The sequence below is a fragment of the Strigops habroptila genome, chromosome 6 (genome assembly GCF_004027225.2).
Source record: "Strigops habroptila isolate Jane chromosome 6, bStrHab1.2.pri, whole genome shotgun sequence".
Taxonomy (NCBI): domain Eukaryota; kingdom Metazoa; phylum Chordata; class Aves; order Psittaciformes; family Psittacidae; genus Strigops; species Strigops habroptila.
Genome location: NC_044282.2, coordinates 5,896,357 through 5,918,131, shown reverse-complemented (window position 1 = coordinate 5,918,131; position 21,775 = coordinate 5,896,357). Strand labels below are relative to the sequence as shown.

The following is a 21,775-nucleotide window of genomic DNA, read 5'->3' as shown; positions in this document are numbered from 1 at the left end:
TCTGCAAAAAAAAAAAAAAAAAATTAAACAACCCCAAAAACAAACCAACCAACCAACAAACAAAAAATAGCCGCAAAACAGAACCCCAGAAAACCCCATAAACTGGCATTTTAAACCCCTCCATAAATAAGAAATGCAACACAGGCCAAAGTTAAGGCTGCCAGACTGTAAGTCTAAAAAGTATATACATACACTGTACTGCTTCCAGCCACATCCTCTTCTTTTTTCTTTTTTTTTTTTACCCCAACCTGTCACTGGAGAAAACAAGAAGAGAACTGGCAATGACACAGACTATTACACTTAATATTCTATTCTAATCCACTGCACCAGAAATGGGAGATTCCAGATATGATGCCAAAACTTAATCTGTTTGAAATATATGCAGCACTTCAAAGAAAATTAAGTATTAATGACATTTCCTTTAATAGGACCTCATGTTCCTACACAGCCATTTAGTCTCTACCTATTTTCTACTTCCAAACAGATCAATTATAATTATGGTAAACTGATACACATACACACATTATCTAAAATGATGGTGCAGATCATTGGCCTCTGTGTATGACTCATGATGTGAGATGTTTTATTATCAAAAAAGGTGTTAGAACTATAACATACTTTTGAACATCTGCAAAAAAAGAGATATTTGATATGCCACCCCAGGTCAGTTTAGAATAAATGTGATCTTGTTCTACTCCACACAAAGCATGAAAGAATCCTGGATTGACAGCTGCAGCCATGAAGTCTGTCCCCCACAAAATGACTGCACCAGTTGTGCTTCCTTGTTTTTGCAGGGACTGCTGCATTCCAGTGTCCGAGCTGTTCAACTCGGTGCATGCTTTTAGTTTTATTCTCCAACCACAAAATACAGAGGCCTGCTTATTTATTTTAGTGAAAGGTAAGAGTCACAGACTCAGATTTGGAGCTTTAAATAGAACATCAGATTTGTCCATTATCAGACTTGCAATAAAACTATCACAATTGGATAAACTGAGAGGTAGTATCAGAATAAATCAGCTTTGGTTTTACTTCTGTATTGACAAAATGAAGTGGACTATATTGTCTCAAGTCCTGCCATTCCGACCCTTTTAATTCTCATACCACTTGAATGAAAACTCTCAAAGGCTTTGAAAACACATTCCTTTTTTTTTCCCCCATACCCAGACGTTCTGGTTGAAAAGCATACATTTTAGAAAGAGAAATAGCTAAATCCACCAGAGGGGAAAAAGGGGACAAGGAAACCTGCGTGACCTGTATAGGTACAATCACACAAGTGGCACCACATCGGAAGCAGGTTTGCAACTCATGCTCACTTTTGAAAGAGCTGGAAGTGCTTACAGAGCCTCAAGACCCACTGAATTAAAACAGAAGTCAGTCTCCAAACTCAACACAGTATATTTCTCTTACATATGACCCTAAATGTGTTTAAAGCTCTAGTTTTACTGTCCACAGCAAGGAAAATGAGGAAAGGAATGGCCTCACTCAAATCTCCTTTGTCACATTTTTGGCTCTGACCCTTGAAAGGTAGATCAGTTCATCTACCTTTCTCCTTCCTTCCAAATGCTTTCTACATTACCTTGCTTCATATGGACACAGATGTCTTCCCTGCTGTTTTGATTCTTTTCATTCTTTACAATTCATATCAATTAAAAAAAAAAAAAGTATGCAAAATATGTTGTCTTTAACAACTCTCATGCTGCTTCTTGGGAAAATATTCAAACACATCATGCACATTTCAAAAGTACACTTTTCCCGTAATCTTCTAAGAGAAACACTGGAACTAATCTTCTCCCAAAGAAGAGAATAAAGTCCGTGTGAGATTACTTCAGGCTCCACAAATATCAAAGAGAATAAACCAGGAAGTGAAATAGATACAGTATTTGTAATTCCATTATTGAGAGGCACAGAGAGGAAAGATTTAAATAATTTATTTTTCTTATCACAGTGGGGAAAAAAAAAAGCATGGCAACAAAGCCCAATTTGAGCTATCTTGGCAAATACCAGGACCATCTAGTAGTAAAGTACAGTTGCAGCCATGAAATGATACTGGAGTCACTTGTGTGCCTTTAAAAGCAATTAGTTCCCTAAAAGCATTAGCTCTTACCATGCTAAAGGACCTATTAGTTAGACCTATAACCCTGTTACTTGCAAATACATGACTGATAACACAATTCAGTAATTCTGTTTCTGCCTGAATGAAACTGGCAGACATTCATAAGCAATTTATTACAGTATAATCCTTACATTCAGAATAAATCATAAATGAATTCATATGAGCATTCCCTAACAGCAGGCAAGGAAATCCATTCAGGAGTCTGAAGATGTTTTGGAAACAAACTTTTCATTGTCCAAACAAACCACCAACAAAAACCCAGTAAGACAAAGTAGATAAAGGTGCTCTCACAGAAGCTGGACGAGAGAGAGAGAAGAGGAAGCAGGAAGGGCTGAGGAGAGAGCCCACACGAGGTGGGCCAGCACTCAGGAATATTGAGGGATACAGGTCTGTTCAGAAACAAAACGTCTGAGAGGATGCTCCTAAGAAGCATCCTTAAAGGGATGGGGATAGGAGAGGGGAAGGCCTCAAGTACACTGCAAGGGATGGACCATCTGGGTTTAGTTCAGGCTCAGCATGAGGAAGGAGGTGTTTGAAACCAGCTTCAAAAGCGGCTGCTGTGATTTCATCTGCTCTCAGAGGAGCTAACACAACAACGCCGCATGCCTCCACACATGAGGCAAACCTGCTTTGAGGAACTCCTCTAGCAGAAGCCAGGCAGAGCATGCCATGGCAGAGGCAGAGGACAGCGCAGGTCTGCCCAGATCCAGCCGTTTCCTTCCCACCCCTTCCCCACAGACCCACCGCACAAAGGGCAGCAGAAAAGTCCATTGTCACCTCAGCAAAAGAGATTGAAAAGGGAAGCCACTCATAATTCTTTTTATCTTCAAAAGCAACTGTTAAAGCCATGGTCAATAGACAACCAAGCAAGAGGGAAGCAAACTGGGACTACAGATTCTCACCTTCCCTCTCCCCCTTCACTACCACCTGTTTCCTGAACACTGGCAGCTCCCTGCAAAGATTTACTGATGTTTGTACACATAGGTATGTCCCCTTGCTTACAAATTAAGTATACAGGTGTACAGCCACCAATCTGAATATACAGCTGCGTTCATGTGGAAGTTTGGAAGTGAGTCTACCATAGTGCTCACTATCGTGCTGCCTGCTACCTGTCCACAAGTTCTGAGCATCAGGACTTGAATACAAACCCAAAACTTCAACAGTAAGGATTTAGAAAAGGTTTCGGTTTGTTCCGGGAGAAAAGAAAGACAAATACAAACATAGTACAAACCAAACAATATGGGGAACACGAGAAAAGAAACAAACACTGGAAAATAAGGAAAAATAAACAAAACATGCAAATTAGATACCAATCATTTAATAGGAACAACTGTTCAAAATGAAAAAGAAACCCTAAAAAAAACCATCCCATATGTATCGTTTAGTTGATCACGATTTTACATGTAATCCTTGTTTCTCATTTCAACTAACAGCATTACATTTTTTTGTTCTTCGCTCTTAGATCTGAATCTTTTTTGGTGTAAGCCATCTCCTTGGCATCCGGCTACACAGGCAGGGAGCTCATCAAAACTTAACACGGTCATGGAAGACTGGCATCATATTTTAAGGTGGCAAGAGGAAGCCTTTGAGACTGGTTAGAAAAGGAAGGCTGAGAACCACTGCTTGCTCTGCAGCTGAAAAGAAAAAGTGCTGCTAGTAAAAGGAGAAAAAAAATTGTTTCTAGAATTATGGAAACAGAAAACCAAAAGAGCTCTTACCAACTTTAGTTTAAATTACACTCATCAAAAAGAGGATGTAGGCAGGGACTGCAAGAACTCTGCGATTTGAACATTAAACACTGGTAGTTTAAAAAAAAAAAAAAAAACAACAAACCAAACCAAAACCAAAGTGTCATTTTTTAGGTTTATAAATTATTTAGGTTATAATTCTTACTAGAAATTATTTAGCAAAATTCTTTGTTTTCCTTCCTAATCAACAGCCCTTTCTTTACCAGCATCTTAACATGAGAGATACCAGTTTCTAAATCAACATAGAGGTGCCACCTATGGTTTTTCAGCTGATAACGTTCTCCATGATTATTGTTCTAAAAAGGTATTAGTCTGTTTTGGAAGATGTCAATCAGTTATATAAAGCAACATCAATCTGTCTTTTTATAATTATTGCATCACTAATATTAGCCATACTCTTACCCAGCATTCCCAAACGAAATACTTCAGTGGAGGGTTAACTGCCAGCAAAAAATGCAAGTCAAAATGGCATTATACTCTTTTACCTTTCCCCATATATCTAGAGGTTAAATCCCTAACTCGACTTTAGATGTATTCCTTTGTGTAAACAGGGTAAAAATAGCACTTACTTGTAACACTAAGTAGCTATGATTGCAGACCCCAGTAATAATCAAGGAAAATGAAATACAATGCTTCACATATAACACATTAAAACCAAAATAAGGCACAATCCACATGCAGATGCTTCTATAAATAAAAACTCGTATTTTCATTGCCATATGTACACACACTGTGTACAGAAGAACAAGAGCAATGTTATGCACTCTTGAGTATTACTATCTGTGATTTGATTTTCAGTTACAGGCCCAAGCTCCCCATGCCAGACATCTGTACTTTCCATTACGGGATGCATCTTCTACAAATGAATACCACATGTTTTTCTACAGTATCATATGTACACAGGGAAAAAAAACCCACATTTGCTGCACGCAATATTAAATCTCCTATGAAAACTCCATTTTAATTAACTTGAAAACATCATATTATGACAGTGACCTATGCCTGCAATGTCGGGGGAAGGGAAGGGAGGAGGAAAGAAACACAGCCCGAATGGGCCTGGCCTGGGTGCACAGAGCACAGACATTTCTAGGCAATAGAGAACAAAGTGTGAGGCAAACAGAGCAGAAGCTTCAGAGCATCCTGCAACTCCTTCACTCACAGCTCCCAAGCTGCAGTGTCCAACCACTCTGTCCTGTCCCCAGCTCGCATGTCACCTTGACACTCAGGGCAAGACCCTGCCGACTTTCCAGCTCTGAATCACTCCCTAATGCACCCTAAAAATTAGGAATTGGCACACATCAACAGTGCTGAGGAGGCAGTGAAGGAACTGAACATCTCTGGGCCTGAGTCAGCTTACAAATACATCCCTTGAGCTCAGGCAGGGTGACACATTTGAGCCCCTTCCTACCAGAGGTGTTAAAGTAAATGCCTTCTTAATATTTTCTGCATTGAAAATGCACATTTGCAATCTTAAAAGTTTCTTTGAATACAAGAAATACTTGATTCAGTAGCCAATTCTGTTTCAGATGATAAAGAATAATTCCCCCCCCCAAATAACATAGCTGGACAAAGCCTTACATTTACAAAGACTATATGAGTGCTGACAGATTGGCATAGAAATGGAATCATACACATGTTGACACGAAAAGGGTTTAAAACCTACAATGTAAGTCAACAGGGCAATGGCAAGGGAAGAAGAAAGTCCGTAACAGAAAGTTTACAACATGTTTTAAAATGAAGATGAAAAGGAGACTTTCAAAGAAAGACAAATGCCCATATACCTAAACTATACTGTTCTCTCCATTCTCTAAACTCAAAACCAGTGTGTATACTTTACAGCTCCTGCTACCCTGGTTGGGTGTTTTTACAGCTCCTGCTACCCTGGTTGGGTGTTTTTACAGCTCCTGCTACCCTGGCTGGGTGTTTTCACTGCAGGTGCTCAGGTCTCCTTCCTCTTTGAAAGTCAGGAAGGTGCAATGAGGAATTTACAGATATTTTCATTGACTGTGTGTCCTCTAGGCAACTGACCTCATTTTCCCTTTTTCGCTGTTTCCTGATACCTCACTTGGAAGTAAATCAGTTAGAATGATAATTCTGAATATATATATATGACTTTTTATTACCAAGTATATACACTATTGTTTTAAACAACGAGGTCATACACTGAAGCTGCCTCTTCTCCAAGAGTGCCACAGTAACGCTATTCAACTCCAATTCCTTCTCTGTTCAGACGGGATTCACAGCAGTGCAACCTCAAGCAGCCAGGGGGATGCCCCCAAGGGCGACACCTCAAGGCCACCCCACCCTTTACAGTAACTCATAAGTGGCAGGCATTGCCCTTTGAGCACCTTCTTGGAGCAACCTAAATCCACATCCCAACCAATATGTGCCAGACTCTGAGATCTCCCCATCTTACAGGCAGACCCATCCAGAGACAGCATAAGCAGTAAGGCATCCAGCCTGTTGTACACAGTCCAATTCAGGGGAAGATGAAAGCTCTCTCTCTTTACTAGGAGAGACTACATGGGAAAACTCAAGCTACCAGAACGCTCAGAAGACTGTGTGGTAGCACTGAACAGAGCCAATAAGATGCATGACTGAAGCACTCCACCAGCTCAGTGCGCACCACCACTCTCTGCGGGCACAGCAGAGAATAATTCCTTTTTCAGAAATAGTGATGGGTCTACAACAATGGAAAGGGCATCAACATCACCTCAGCACTGCATTTCCAACCAACAGCTAAGCTTTCTTCCACTGAATCACCAGCAGACATCCAAAGTAACACAGTCACTCTCTGAGTAGTTAAGTCGCCTCTGACAAAAAAAAAACCAAAACCCAATGCCACTGGTTTTTCCCTTGTATTACTCATTCAACTTGACACAGCAGAAGACTTGGATTCCCAGGATTGTACAAAGGACTTGGAATGGCCCTTGTTGTTAAGGTTTTTCCTTAATCCCATTTAATCCTAGATGTCATTAGGAAAGCACCTGCTAGACATCCTTTAAGAGAACCAGAGTGTACAGAGTTGCATCCGTCCAGGAGTTATCCACATGTGAGCCTGCCACAGCTGGATATGCCAGCCACCTTGCCTTTCTTCCAAACTATCAAGCCAGAGAATCAGGGCAGGCAGACCTTGGTGTATCTAGCAGATGAACGTGCAAGAGGTCTTGCTCTTATTTCCGTAACTTCAACAATTTCCTCAGCATTGTAGAGAGCTCATTCAGAAAGCTAATGAGCAGGCAAACTCCCACTTGCCTAGCAGCAGCAACTTGTGACAACCACGCAAAGCAGATGCTTCTGAGAAGCAAAACCTGTAGCATGAGGGATCCTTGATAACTGAAAAACACAAAGCAATACCTTCTTCTGCTTGTACGGTCACAAGCTTCCTCCTTAAGAACTAAATGGAAATGGATGTCCTTTTAGCAGCCCGGCACAGCTGACTGCCCCATGACCTCTCATTGCAGTAGTACTCTCCCACCCTTCTCAGATGGCAACCAGTTGGGAGCAGACTGGATGGCACATGGACTCACTGAGCTTGAAAACCATCAAGGTGACAGCAGACTTCCCAAGGTGAAACTGCCAAACCACAGTTTGACAGACCATCCTGGTGGAAAACATTTCAGTATACAATGTATACTGGATCATGACCAAGGCTTGGGAAACACATACCGCGCACCTGCAGAGCTAGTGAGGCCAGCCACAAGGCAGCTTACAGAGCAATAAATTAATGTCCTTCCCTTGAACATGACATGGCACTTGGGAGTTGTTTTAAGTAATTTCCTTGTTTCAAGTACTAGCAATGGCTTCTTGTAACAGCAGCAGCTTGAAATGGGACAAAGGATAACCAAAACTACAGTTGAGTAAAAGTACTTAAAACCAGACAGAAAATAGTTCAGTAACGATATAAAGAATATACTGGTTCAAAAATGGGGAATGCATCTAAAATAATAAAAGTAAGGATAAGTACAAAACACGTTCAGCAATTCCAAAGTCTTACAAAAGTAAGATAATGTCAACTTAAATAGAAACTGAGATTATTTTCTCATGTCAACAGTATGGTGGTGTAATGGAATAACTTACTTGAATAAGTCACCCTTGAAGTTTTGCATGAAAGTGGCAGGTGAATGTCACTTTATAATGGCCTTTATAATTATTGGAACAATGGTGTGTAAAATTAGAAATTGTCCAGTTACTTTTCCTTTCTAGATTTCCAACTTCCCAAGTATTCTTATGAATGGGCATTTTTTTGCAAAGATCACACAATTCTGTGGGACATGTGACAGACACCAGAAAACTTCTTAATTTTAACAGGTTTTAAGCACTCCTACACTATTCTGAGTGTAAGAGTCCCCCATCATTTCAGAGATATTTATTAACAAATGATGCTGCATACTATAACAAAAAGCTTTTTCTTCCCAATGCTTATTTGCAAGTTGAATCAAACAAAATGAAAGATAAGTCCAATCTTAAGGAAGAGGTTAATATACATACCTAGAAAACTACATGTGTGCTCAGATGGAATGAAAACATCACTCCATCGAAAGCAAAGATCAAATCCAGATCATGTATTCATAGACAACCACATACACTTACATAATATATGTATTACAGAATGGAAGGAAAGAAATCCATATAGAGAATAACTCCTAGTCTTAACTAGCGGCAATAAGAATTGCACAAAGAAATTTATAGTAGGGCAATAAAAGGGGTTTTGTATCGAAAATTATTGCCTAGAGCAACACTGCTAGCTGAAAACTTCAAGTGTTCCTAGCCAGCAAACTGAATTACATTTATAGTTGTACACAAAATTATGCAACTCAGTATACATCGTAAAAACAAATAAAGGCATTTACTCATACACCCATGTAAAAAATGTTTGCATGTACAGGCACTAAAATTATCTACAGCCTTACCTATGAGGAAGGTTGAAAATAAAATTAAGAGGAAGGGGAAAAAAAACCAAAACAACCAAACCAGCATATGCAGATATGACCTTGGTTCTTCTATTTAATAAGAACTCCTACTAGTGACTTGTGCAAGACAACCTACCTGGAGGAATATCCTTTATTCAATTGAAGCTCCTTTGGATCAAAGTTGAATCACATTTTTATATAAAAACACCCATGTGAGAAGAGTTGGAAGGTAAGAAAGAAATAGGGGTTCACTGTCCATGTCACTAACAATGATGTGGAACAGCGCCAGCCCCAGTACTGACCACTGAGGGATGCCCCTCATCACGGATCTCCACTTGGACATGAAGACACTGACCACAACTCTTTGAGTGTGACCATCCAGTCAATTCCCTATGCACCGACTGGTCCATCCATCAAATCCATGCCGCTTCAGTTTAGAGACAAGGATGCTGTGCGGGACGGTGTTAAACGCTTTGCACGAGTCCACGTAGATATAAACACCATACCACACACAGGGGAAAAGAAGAAACAGAAAACAAAGGACCAAGCCAGGTTGAAGGAAAGGTTACTCAGCCTAGGCTCAAACCCACATGAATACAGCTACACAGCTATCCCACAGGGTCGCACTGTTGCAGGGCTATGGTCTGAGCACACTGCAGTGGAGATGTGCCCTGAGACAGGTACTGCTCAGCACATCCCAGTAATCTGTTTCCCAGGAGAAATCCCAGCATGTACAGGGGAGGGAACACCTTGCTAAAAGATAGCCAAGAGCCTGGCTTCAGTTACCTACAAAATTTTACATACAAGCTTAGATTAGCAATACACAACTTAAAGTTTGAAAAGACTGTCATATAAGGTTGCTTACACTGAGTGCTTTGTCATCCCACTCCATCCCATCCCATTCCCTTCCCTACTTCTCGCTAGCATGGCCCTGTGCAGACATACTGACCAAGAGCCTGGCTCCAGATGCGTTTTTCAACTCAGCTGAACTGCTAGCTGCTAACTCTCTACTAACTGGATCTTACTTAGCAATGCCTTCAAAAGTATATGACAAAACCTGAATTTACACCTAATCTGAATGTCAGAGATTAAATATATAAATATATTTAAAATAAAGAGAAATTACAACCTATACTGAGGTCTGTGTTTAGTGAAATCTATATTAAGTCATTCAGCAAATGGACAGTGAGCAAAAAACATGTGAGCAAATGTCTCCCTTACACTCCCTAATACAGGATGACAAAACTTTCTTAAACAATCACTTCAAAAGCTCAGGCAAGGCCCAAAAACCAAAACACTGTGACACATCACACAGGTTTTAATACCATACATCTTCATAAGCCATTTCCTGATTTGAAGTACAAAGTGCCAAATACCAGCTTTCACAGCATGAAGCTCATAAAGTTTCCCATAAACTTTCATAAGCAGCTCCTACTTACTACGAGAAAAAAAGATCACATTTTAGTTTGTTCTTGTATGTACCATCCACAGTAAAAAATTCAAACAAATACAGTCTTTTTCTTAGTTTTCACCTCAAAACAGGAGAACAAGTGCCACAGTGTAAATGCTCTTCTCTGAAGGAGAAGGCAAGCAGAATTTGGGTCACTGGACAGATGCCTGGACATTTTAATTAGTACATAGTATTTTCAATTACTTATATTTGTATAATGTCTTAGATATTTACTGGTTTAGTCCTTTTTTATCCTTAAAACAGGAAACATTACTGTGATTAAAAGTTAGGTTTTGTTTCCTATACGAAATCATATGAGCTATTCTGATTATACTTATTCCCGATACTGTTGTGATGCGCTTACTACCTTGGGCACTATGAAATGAAAGCAATCTCTCTGGTGCAAAGTTCAGAGCAAAGAAAGGTGTGTTTAAACAAGGCACAAATCAGTAAGCTTTCAAGAGCACATCAACTGACAACTAACCATAATTTAGAAACTGTACTTTAATTTACCTCATTATAGTGTGGGGGAATCCAAACTTGGCTTTTGTTTCTTCTGGTGAGGCGGGCTGCAGGATGCCACGTGCAGATGACAAGGGGAAGGCAGGTTATCTGCAGCTCTGTAAGAGCAGTGCAGGTGTTCTCTGCTGCACAATGCACCTGGATCCCAATGATCTGTTCTCACATTGCAGCCTGCCTTTTGCAGGTTAGAGGCCATGCACATGACTGAATCACTGAATGGTATGAGTCAGGACTAAATGAGCCAGAGATGAAGCTTATGCAAGCTTTAGAGTGGCTACTAAAGGACAAGCTGTACCTGAACTGACTGACAACCTGCCAGTGCAAAGTTAAGCCACCAAACATCTAATCTGAACCAATGGAGTTCAATTACATCAGACGAGCCTCTCACAGGATATGGCCATAGCCAGTCCAAGGACTCATAAAAATGAGTTATCTTGTCAAATAGCAGCCCCATAGTGATCACAATATGCTACCACAAGATGCAGGCTGCTGCCAGAGGGTTCTGTCAAATTGTTCTTTCCTGTGGGTTTCCATCACTTCCCTTGTGCCAGCACCACCACTGATACAGTCACTTGCTGAGCTAGGTTAAGGAACCAATCTGCCTGAAAACAACACTTGCAAAAAATCTTGTTTTCAGTTGAACTATTATTTATTTTTTTAAATCCAGCTCAACCTACTTCAGTCAGCTCAGAAAAGCCAATGCCAGGGTGAGGAAAACATTAGGAAGGTGTAGGTGAGAGATGGAAGCAAACTGGAAGGAGACTTCCAGTGTCCCTCACTCTGTTCCTCACTCTGAGCCTCCACTCATCTCAGCCTAGAACTGCCATGACCTGTACCTGATGTATAGTCACAGTACATCAAAACTTCTACTGGTTCAGGACAAGCCTTTGGAGGCACCCTGAGATGAAAGAAAAGCTTTCATGAAATACTGTGGCATCTCTTTCCTGAGATAATACTTTCAACAGAACAAGAATATATTCCTCAAGTCCACCTGAAATACAGGCTTCTCAGGAGAAGATGACACAGCCAAGCCACCAGAATGAGTTTAGTAGAAAATGAAAGCCCACCCTCTGAATGGGTTATAATGATGGGCTCAACTATTCCCACAATGATAACACCATTAATATCCCTTATCTAGTCATGACAAAGGCAATCAGGCCTTTGTGAGGCTCCAGAAACTACACTATGGAGTCATTAGATCTATCATCCTCTTAGCAATTGCTGAGAGAGAAAGCATCTTCCACTGGCCTGTGGTCCCCTGCTGTGGCTGGCCAGTAAGTCACAGCTCTGCATAGGACAGCACTTACCAGAGCTTCCTTGCTGTTCAGTAGCTGAGGCTTCTAGTTACTGCTCCAAGCATCTTGCTTTGTATCTGGGAAGATACACCTCACAGACTTACAACTACAGCTATAATCACAGTTATTATATGACTCCTTGGACCACTGCAAGCCTACAAGAACTTTCTGCTTTATTTGTACAGCTAAAAATCTAACCTTGCACTCTCTTAAACAAGGGGCAAAGCTCCCTGTTACTTCTGGGTATAGTATACTCATGGACCTTACTGTTGTATTTTACTAAAGGTGGAGAATTTCTGCTAGAGACAATATTTCATCAGTGGCCTGAAGTCCCACCGACTATTATTCTGCCAATTATGTAGAAATCAGCTAAAACCAATCAGGTGACTAAAAATACTAACAATTGAAAGATGTACTTTACATTGAATGAACAGTTCTCACACATCCTTGAAGTATTTTCCTGGTTTTCAAGTAGGGAAGTGAAATCAAAATATCTGACTTCCTTAAGCCACAGTAAAAGCTGTCTGGGTGATTTAGGGACTCCTGGACAGGAAGAAGACGTAGTCAGAGGAGTGGTAAATTGAAGATTTCTACTGATGCTAAATCAAGCAAAACATGCCAACTGTTCTGCTACAGTTTGGCACCAAGTATGTGTTATAAGATATTTACTTATTTGCTGAAGACATTATTCCTACTTTGTTGCTTTCTCATGTGTGGTGTACCCTGAACCGTATTTCTAAGCATGCTAAGAACACACACAACTGGCTCCTCCTCAAATACTTCACCCCAAACCATTTTAAGTCCTGCAAAGGAAACATTCTAACACATTTTTATTGTCACCTTTTGGCCTAAGAAGCCTCCCTATGAAAGAAGGCTGTTGTAGAAAGGTGACAGATAAAATCTCTGGATTTCTTATGAAAGCATTTCTAGGCTACCAGGATTGGGATGCTGTAGCAGGAAGGGCAGGGAACAGAGTCACAGAACAAGGGAGAATATTGAGCAGCTTATCCTCATTGGAAGGTATGACCAGGTAAGCAATCGGTTTTGTGCACACTTTTATTCTGCTGTAATGCAAGAGAGCTGGCACAAAACAATGACCAAATACTAAGTTCGTAGCTTCAGCTTTTTCAGAAGTGCAGAGGGGTAAATTGCTTAAGTGCTCATCCCATACACTGTCTGGGGTCTCCCCAGAAATATACCTTAGAAAATGATGGCTAGAATTGTACTTATTATATAAATTAAGTTGTTCTTTACACACCCAAATACTAAAAACCAAAACCCCTACTTATTTCTCCTTATTTATTTGGCTATAAATATTTAAATTCCCTGCCTGAACACACTTATTTAGAGATCACAACACCGAGGCAGAGGCAGGTTCATTGCAAAACCAGCAGTCCTCACAAAAAGGCTATTGACACATTGGAAGTACTCAAAACTTAAAAGTGGGGAATTTTTCTTCCCCTGGCCAAGCTGATTTACTGAGGAGGCGGGAGTGGCAACCAGTGACACACACGTAACAAGAATCTGCAACGCCACACACACAGCAGGAACCTTGCTGTATCACTTACTATAACTACGGTCTCTGTTCAGCTGTAGTAGTCTGATTCAAGTTATGCACTCAGTAACTCTAGTAAAAAAGCACTAACAATAGATAAAGTTGCTGGCATTGCAAATGTTACCAAAACATGTATGAGTAGCCTTTTAAAACCTGACAGCTTTCAACTCCAGCTTCACTAATAACAGTTACAAAACAAGAGTAAAATACTGGCAATAACAATAGATTACAATTTTTAATCAAGTGCCAGAACCAGCAGACTGAAAATGCCATTAGTCTTATTTGAAAACAAGTTCAAATATTCTGCTCTTCAAAGAAAAAGAACTTAGAGAAACAATTAAAAAATATTCATTTGATGCCACTCTTGGAGCATACACTGGAGTTCAGATTTAGACAGCTCCTCTGGTGGTTTGCTCATTGGAAGTTCAGTTACATTCCAGTTTTGCATAAAGTTTAGTTGCTTATAACAGCACATCTAGTAACACATTGTATGTTGCTCTATATCATCGAGATTTGTACACACTCAAGCAAAAAAGGGAAAGCCCGTAATTAAAATGTTCAAAAGGCCTTTATGCTTCACATTCCTTATAGCTAGACAAGCATGACATCTCATTCCCTGTCTGTCATTAAAATCGAAAAGAAAGCCTACATACAGAGGGCCCTGATTTTCCTCTTTTCTGCTATGTAGCTCCACTGATTCAGCACAGTTATTCTTGTTTTAAATCTATTTAAGGGCCTGACACGCAGTAGAACTGAATAGACTGTTTTCGCTGACAGCGAAGGGCATTCAATCAAACTCACATCCACGACGTTGAATAGAATAGGTCACCTAGTGAACTGGAATTGTTTAAATAATGTTGTTTTATCATATTGACAGATGCTAAATGGATGTCTAAGTGCAAGAAACAGTGACCATGTCCACATAATGAGGACTGCACTCAAAAAGAAGAGCTTGAGCAGATCTAGGGCTCAGAAAGCACAAGCAACTCAAAGTGAGTTCCACCAGGATACTTATAACAATGAGATGGCATGACTGAGGTATGTACAATTGGCTGAGGTGGCAATTAGCAGCAGCAAAGTGATTTTACCTGTGTAGGTGACACTCATGAGACTGGCACTGAGATACTGCATCTAATTCAGGCTGGGGGTTGAAAGCGAAGCAAAGTAGCAGGGCAAGTGTAAATAAGAATGCTGAAAATGCTGAAGTGTCACAAAAAGGATTTTCAGACTGAAGAAACAGAGGGACTCAAGGAGAATTATTTGTTCTGTCTACCAAAATAAAATTGAGCAACAACTTGACAATAGATAACAGGCACTAGGAGGGCTTTTTAATCGATTGGAAAGACACAGCAAGAACCAAAGGCAGAAGCAAAATAAATTAAAATAATAAATAAGGTGCAAACTAGGGGAAGAGGGAACCCCATGAAGCAGGAATCTGGAATCAAGGAAGCAGGAAATGTTGGGATACCATGTCTTGCTGTCGGTAGATCAACTTACTGGGATTAATACACCAGTTACTAAGCAACACATTAAGTTATTAACTTATTATGTGTTAATGCATATTAACACATTAATATGCAGTATACCACATATTTGTACATGCATTAAGTATAAAAAACACAAAAGCAATTCTAAATAAAGCAGCATTGTTGTCTGTCAGCTCTGAAAATGACGGCAGGCATCGGACAATAAACACTGTTCAGATTAGCAGGCAAATGCAAGGCAGGAAAGACTTTTCTAGTGCATTTAGGTAAAGATTGTGCTCATGTAGGGCCTGTAAACTTAGCAGATAAAAAGATTGCTATGATTTCATAAAGTCAGCCATAGCGTGATAGATCTTTGCTTTGCAGAAGCAAAGCAACACAAGCAAGGTACTGAGCCATTCACACTGGCATCACAAAAGACAGGTTACAGGCATTAGGAACAACAAATGCTGTAATCACATGGAGAACCTGAAACCTGTGCTGTACTAGCAGATTGCAAATGAAATTGCAAAAGGCTCCACCAACTTGAGTCAGTTGTGAGTAATCAGCTTGTGATTTTGTTGCTTGTACACTGAACGTTACATGTATCCCTCACAGTGCTTTAGTCCCTCATACTGGATTTCACTGAACTTCAATTCGAAGACTGAGTTACTGATGGGGTAAGAGGGGGAAAGGAATGAGAGCTTTTCTCTCTGAGAGAATAGAAATGGAAACTGCCCTTGAAAAAAAGGCATGAATTCATGCTTTACTACTAGATTTCTTCTTGGCTTAAGATGGAAACTATTAAATCTTCAGATTAAACTGAGCAAATATTTGAACAATGAAGGAGGCAGATTATTCTGGTTAGGAAAGAATAAACTCCTCTTGTATGTGTGATTTGTAACGCCTGTTATGGTCAACATTTGAAAAACTCACATATTGTGGGCAATTCACCGTAGAAGTCTTTGTAATTTTTCCAAGCTCATAAGACATCTATCGTGTTTTCTTTCTCAGGGAGATCAAACAGAGAGTGAGTGATTTAGACTGCAGCTGCCTGTAGAAAACACCAAGTATTTTATGCCCCTCACTTGTCACCCATCCCACTACAAAGTTAGTAAAGCCCATTTTTACAAAGACATATAAAAACAATTTTTTTTCTTTATGCAGATTTAAACAATAATCCACAAAAAAGGGCACTACTCTACAACAAAACCCAACTGAGACCCCCGGTCTCATTGCCACACAGACCCAAGCTTCAGCTGGCATCTCCCAAAGCCATGTGGATTCAGTAACAAAGCAGGATGGTGAACTTTGGGGACTGCATGCCTTGGCTAGCGGATGTCACTCGAAAGGGGATACCTGAGGTGGCAGCAATCTTCTCCCTTGCAGCAGGTGAGGGTTACAGCACCTTCCAGAACTGGTCTGGGGTTTAGTTCCATCTCAGGGAAACTCAACTCATCATTCTCGTTTTGCAAGTGAATACCAGCAAACCAAACACAAGTTTTAAATAGGGCAGATAGGGAGGATATATATAACTGCATGACCACTGAGGAGGAAGAGCTGTGTCCTAGGCTCTATGAAATGCAGGAGTCCTTCTTAACAAGTCATTAGCAATAGGAAGATTCGCAAGCCACTCAGGACCATATAATGTTAAACAGGCACTGGCTTGCAAAGCTTCACAACTCAAACTGGTCTTCTGATCTAAGTTAAAGAAGTGCACATAAAGTGGCAGCAAAAGTGCTGTCTGCTGGTGAGCAAGCACAGTGACTCACTGGAAAGAGGGAGGCTGTGACACACACAACCTGGTGCAGTGGCAGCATCCCAGGTAGGACAAAGGGATAGAGAGAAAAGCAAAGTGAAACCTCCAGTGGCCACCATATTTTAAAATTACTTGTCTATTACTCAGTTTGCATTTGAGGCTTGGTTCCTGAAAATGCCCTGAAGCTTAGTTTGCCTCATGCACCGGTATACATGCAGTCAGGTCTGCATACACTCTGCATGCATTCACTTGTAGTTTTGCTATATCCTATTCCCCATCCATTGAATAGTACAGACTTGGTTTTAGCCTTAGAATCACATTTTAAAAGTTTTTTTACATATGTATGCACATTCACATAGATATGTACATACACACACATTCACTCACTCTACACAACAGAAATAGTCCTGTAGAGGACTCTCTGGATGGCATTTGATTGCTTGAGGGTCAGCCCACACAGCCACATAAGATGACTGTTGTTATCTGAAACGCCTACATGTAACTGGCAAATACGACACAAGACCTGGCAGTCCTTTCTGCCACAGTAGATGGGGTAAAATTCCCCAGCAAGGATCCTAAATGGCACTGGAAGTCTATACTTTAGGGTGCGGATTTAACGTGCATGAGGGTGAACTGCCTACAAGCAGTCATTCAAACCAGGTCTTCAAATGCAACCTGTCCAATTCCCTCTTACTTTCCACAGTCCATATAACAACAAATGGGAAAAACAAGAAGAAAAAAAATACTTAAAAGCTTGTGCATGGGCATAGTAAAGAAAAGCAGATGACACCAAAACGCAAGTATAAGGACAGCTGATAACGCATTAGTGGATCTAATGGGTTAAAACTGGAATGTGAGAAAATTGAAGCAACATGGAAAAGAGAGCTGTTAAAATTGAATATGACACTGGGTAATTTGCCTTTGTGATTTCTCTAAGGAAGTTCTTAGATAAATACTTAGGTATACACAGAAGTCACCCACAATCATCATCTACACTATACAAAGATATTCTTTTAAGCATTACCTTAAACGTAAAATATGGCCAAGATAACAGCTCTGATGCTATTCTGTACGTTGCCACTGTCAAGGAAATATTCCTAAATTGTCAAACTTGGAAGTAATCAGACCAAGGCCATTCTAGATTGTAGCCTAGTGAACCAATGGTAAGGTAAGCCTTTCCTAAAGGAAGTATTTCACAGGCTCATTGTGCCTTTAAAGGACCAAAAAAGAATAGAAAAGTCACTCAACAATCAGCAAAATTCTGAGCCTTATGAAGTAAGATTTCTCATATGCCTGAAGGAAAAAATGAATGGTTAGGAAGTACAGCCGTTCCCTATGCCACTTGGATGCTGCTTGGCTTGGAGCACAGCCAATGCATCGCTTTTTCCAGGATGCACAGTGCCCTGCTCCCCTAACCCTCCAAAGACAAAGCAATCTCTAACATGCGCTATTTTGAATGCCTATGAAAAAAATAATTTGACATAGTTTCTCTATTAATAATCTTTCACAAAAGGGCTGCTTTCTTACAGCTGGCAGTAGATTATACTGGCTTCCTAGTATTCTGATCCCCATTAAAATTACAGAGTTTTCAATTTAGTTGAGGGATGCTAACCTAGATACTGATAGTTGCTCTTATTTTGTTATTTTTTAAAAGGAAAAAAAAAAAAGCTCGGTTTCACACCAGTAATAAAATGCAGCATCTGGAGCTCAGAACTCGTACACTTACACTATGTGCAGAGCATAACAGAGGAACTTATTTCTCCGTATTGATATAGGTTTGGGAATTATCACACAGCTCTGCACATGTTGGGAATGTTGCTAAAGAAGGAAAGAAGTTAGAAAAATAGAAAAAAATAATCCCACAGAAATGTTACAATGTTTCAGAAAAGTTTTGTTTGTTCTAAAAAGGCAAAACAATAACAAGTGGTCATTTCCCTCCCTCCCTGCTCCCATGAAAATGACATTCCTAACTTCTCTCACTTCTGAAGTGGGAAAACATTAGGGATCCAGAGCAGGAAAGAGCGGATGAATCAGGACCATGGAGTTGAGATCCTCATTAACGAAAATGGGAGAGATAGGGCTTAGGTCCAAATTTAGGGTGGCACAGCAAAAAGGCAGAGAGGTGTCCTTTACAGTCTTAGTTTCATGAGCTAAATGGCAAATGCGCATGGTCTGGAAAGTGTAACACTGGCAGGAGTGGAACTCAGGGAAACTAACTGTGGGAATCCCCTATTCTGCACAATTATTTGCTACAATTCAGGGAACGAGACTGCTTTGTACATTTATTTCTCCCCACACTCCCTTAATCCCCCATCAGAACAATTCTTGAAGGATCATCATTACTTGCATGGCAATGTCTCAAGTTTACCCAGGAGGCTTCCCCAGAGGCAGCTGCGGAGCAGCAGGAACCCGATGAGATCACTGCTCCTAACAGTGCGTGTGGCATTAGCACCAGAGCCAAGCTTCTAGGACACAGAGGGGCCCCCAGGATTGCGCTCATGCATCCAGGGCCTCTGGGGGCTAAGAGTAACTGCAGCTTAGAGCCATGTATCCAAGCAGCCCTGTGTTCATATGGCAGAACTGATCAGAACAGTCTACAGATACACAGATCCTTATTCAGAATTAACCCCAAGGAGGACGGAAAGTGGTTTTTACTTTGTCTCTCCTTTCATTGGAAGTTTGAGGAGAGGTATGAGAGGGAAAAACCCCACAAACAGTAACAAAGAAGTGATGGATTTTGTGTTTTCTTGCAAAAATGCATATATTTTGCATTCAATAGTAAATAACTAGATCCCTTGCATACGTAGCTAAGAAGATATCAGGACTTAATAGAGCAGGGTTGATAAGTAACATTAGTTATGGAGAAGGAAGTACCTCAATAAAAAAAGAGGCACGGCTTTGTGGTTCAAACATGGGGCAGACTGTATTTCTCAGTTCATTTCTCGCCTTTGCCCTGGACTTCTGGTGTAACATATCATGGTGCATCAGTTATCTTTGTCCAGGGTGACACACTGTACTTCCTTTTATCTTCTAATCAGACCATAATCTCTTCGATCACACACACCCTTCCTAAGGACACATGGAAACAGTGTGCCAGTTTCAATACGTTCCCAGTTTCATCTGGCATTAATAATTATCAGTGGCACCTTTGTTGACAGTTTCAGCAAGGATGAGGCAAGACTGAATGTGCCATAAAGACAAAACTCTCCTTTCCACACAGTATTCTCTCTGGTCATTGTAGGGTAAAGCCAGCAGTGCTTCTGCCTGTATTAAACACACACTGCAAGGCACTAGGAGGTTCCCAGCCTTCATACAAGCAAAGCTGGCTTCTTTGCCCATTATCAATTTCACCTTTTAAGCGAAATGACAAATGCTTTCAAAAGTTTACCGTGTCCTTACCTCCACCTTTCTTCCACTTATCACATTAAGAAAAATCATTACTAACGCAAGGTAAAAAGCAGTAAAACGCAAAAAGGTTATAGGAAACTTTGCACTGCCTCCTGCAACCAACCCGACCCCGGGGCCGCGGGGCAGCACCCACCGCTGCACCCTACTAGCCCTGCACGCTCCACCGACCAGAAGCAGCTCGCGTTTCACACCGACAACGCACCCGGGAGGCCACGGGCCTGTTTCCAACTACAAACACCTTGACAACCGCCGGCGCCTGCTGTTTGCAGACTCTCCGCAGACCAGCAAAACGCCCGCGGTTTCCACGGCGTGCGGAGGTTATCGGAGAAACGGGTGAAAAAAAAAACAAACAAACAAAGAGAAAACCATTTGGGAGAACGCGGGACACGGTGCAGAAGCGGGGAAACCCTACCAGCCTCCGGGGGCTGGACAAAGCACCTTCTCCCTGCCGCTGAGCCGGCTCCGCTCCTCCTCCGCGGCACAGCCGGCGGCCCCGAGCGCACCTGCCGCCCGCACTCACCCGCCGGGGCCGTCGCCGCCGTCGCTGCCGCTGGGGTGGTAAGCGGTGAGGACCACGCCGCGGGAACCGGACCGCCAGCTCATGGCGAGCGCCGCCACATCCCTTCTGGGGACACCGAGGCGGAGCGGGGCGACCCGGCCCCGGCCCGGCCCAGCCTCCCGCCGGCAGCGCTTCCTGCGGCCCGCTGCCGCCCTCCGCCGGGCCGGGCCCGGCCCCTCCTCCCGGGGAGGACACCAGAGCGACCCGCGAACGAGGCGGGCCTGACCCAGCGGGAGCGGGAGCGCTGCTGTGCACCATAGCGGCCCAGTCCGCGAAGCACCGTTCGCGTTCTGTGTGCTCCCATACACCATGCGGTGTTAAAAACCAGAGTTCTTCGACCAGGCTGGAGTTTGGTTTAAAGGTTTTGCAAATAAATCGGTGAATGCAAGAAACGCTGCCGCAGTTTCAGACATAAGCTGGCTGGAGTGCAGGAGCTGCGTGCCACAGGCGAATTGCTGCTCTTTTAGAGGTGCCGTGTGAGACCATGGTGTTGCAAATACATTTTCCAAGAAAATCTTCTACGAAAAATAAGGAGCGCGTTGAGTGATTGTCCGTTTCACTGAATCACAACATTATTCAGTGCTTGGCTTAACCTAACAGACACCATTATTTATTTGTTTGGTTTTATAATTACAAGCTATTGTTATAAAAATCACAGCAGGTGATAGCATCAGGCCAGGACACAAGGGGACTGTGCTGCCTCAGAGCTGCTGGGCCTTAAAGCAGCTGCCATTAGCTCCAAGGTCAGGCTTTACCAACCAGTAGCAGCTGGAGCCAAGCAGCATTGGGTTGGCCTTTTTGGCAGGGATAGCCTCCTCTGCCTCCACACAAACTCTGTTGAGATGGGAGTTACTGCCTTGGCATTAGTTTTGAATTGGTAGGCAAGGATCTGTAACACAACGTTCAAACCTGTGGGGTTTTTTTTCCCCCTATATAACTATAACATAAGCTGTAAATGTATATACACTATTCAGGTTTGTAATTTTTGTC

At 41.6% G+C, this 21,775-nt stretch overlaps 1 protein-coding gene across 4 annotated transcripts in view; it reads right to left on the bottom strand.

Moving 5' to 3' along the window:
- The window catches only part of ARHGAP18 (Rho GTPase activating protein 18), a 92,612-nt gene that overhangs the window by 48,017 nt on the left and 22,820 nt on the right, over window positions 1-21,775 (bottom strand). The window contains exon 1 of one of the 4 annotated variants that reach the window (XM_030489843.1): window positions 20,747-20,959. The exons of 1 other annotated variant lie outside the window; for it this stretch is intronic. In XM_030489843.1, coding sequence (XP_030345703.1) covers window positions 20,747-20,829 — 83 coding nt within the window. In that variant the 5' untranslated portion in view covers window positions 20,830-20,959. Of the gene's footprint in view, window positions 1-192; window positions 223-20,664; window positions 20,710-20,746; window positions 20,960-21,775 lie in introns of those variants that run through there. 2 more of the 4 variants (XM_030489847.1, XM_030489849.1) reach the window with 2 other exon arrangements.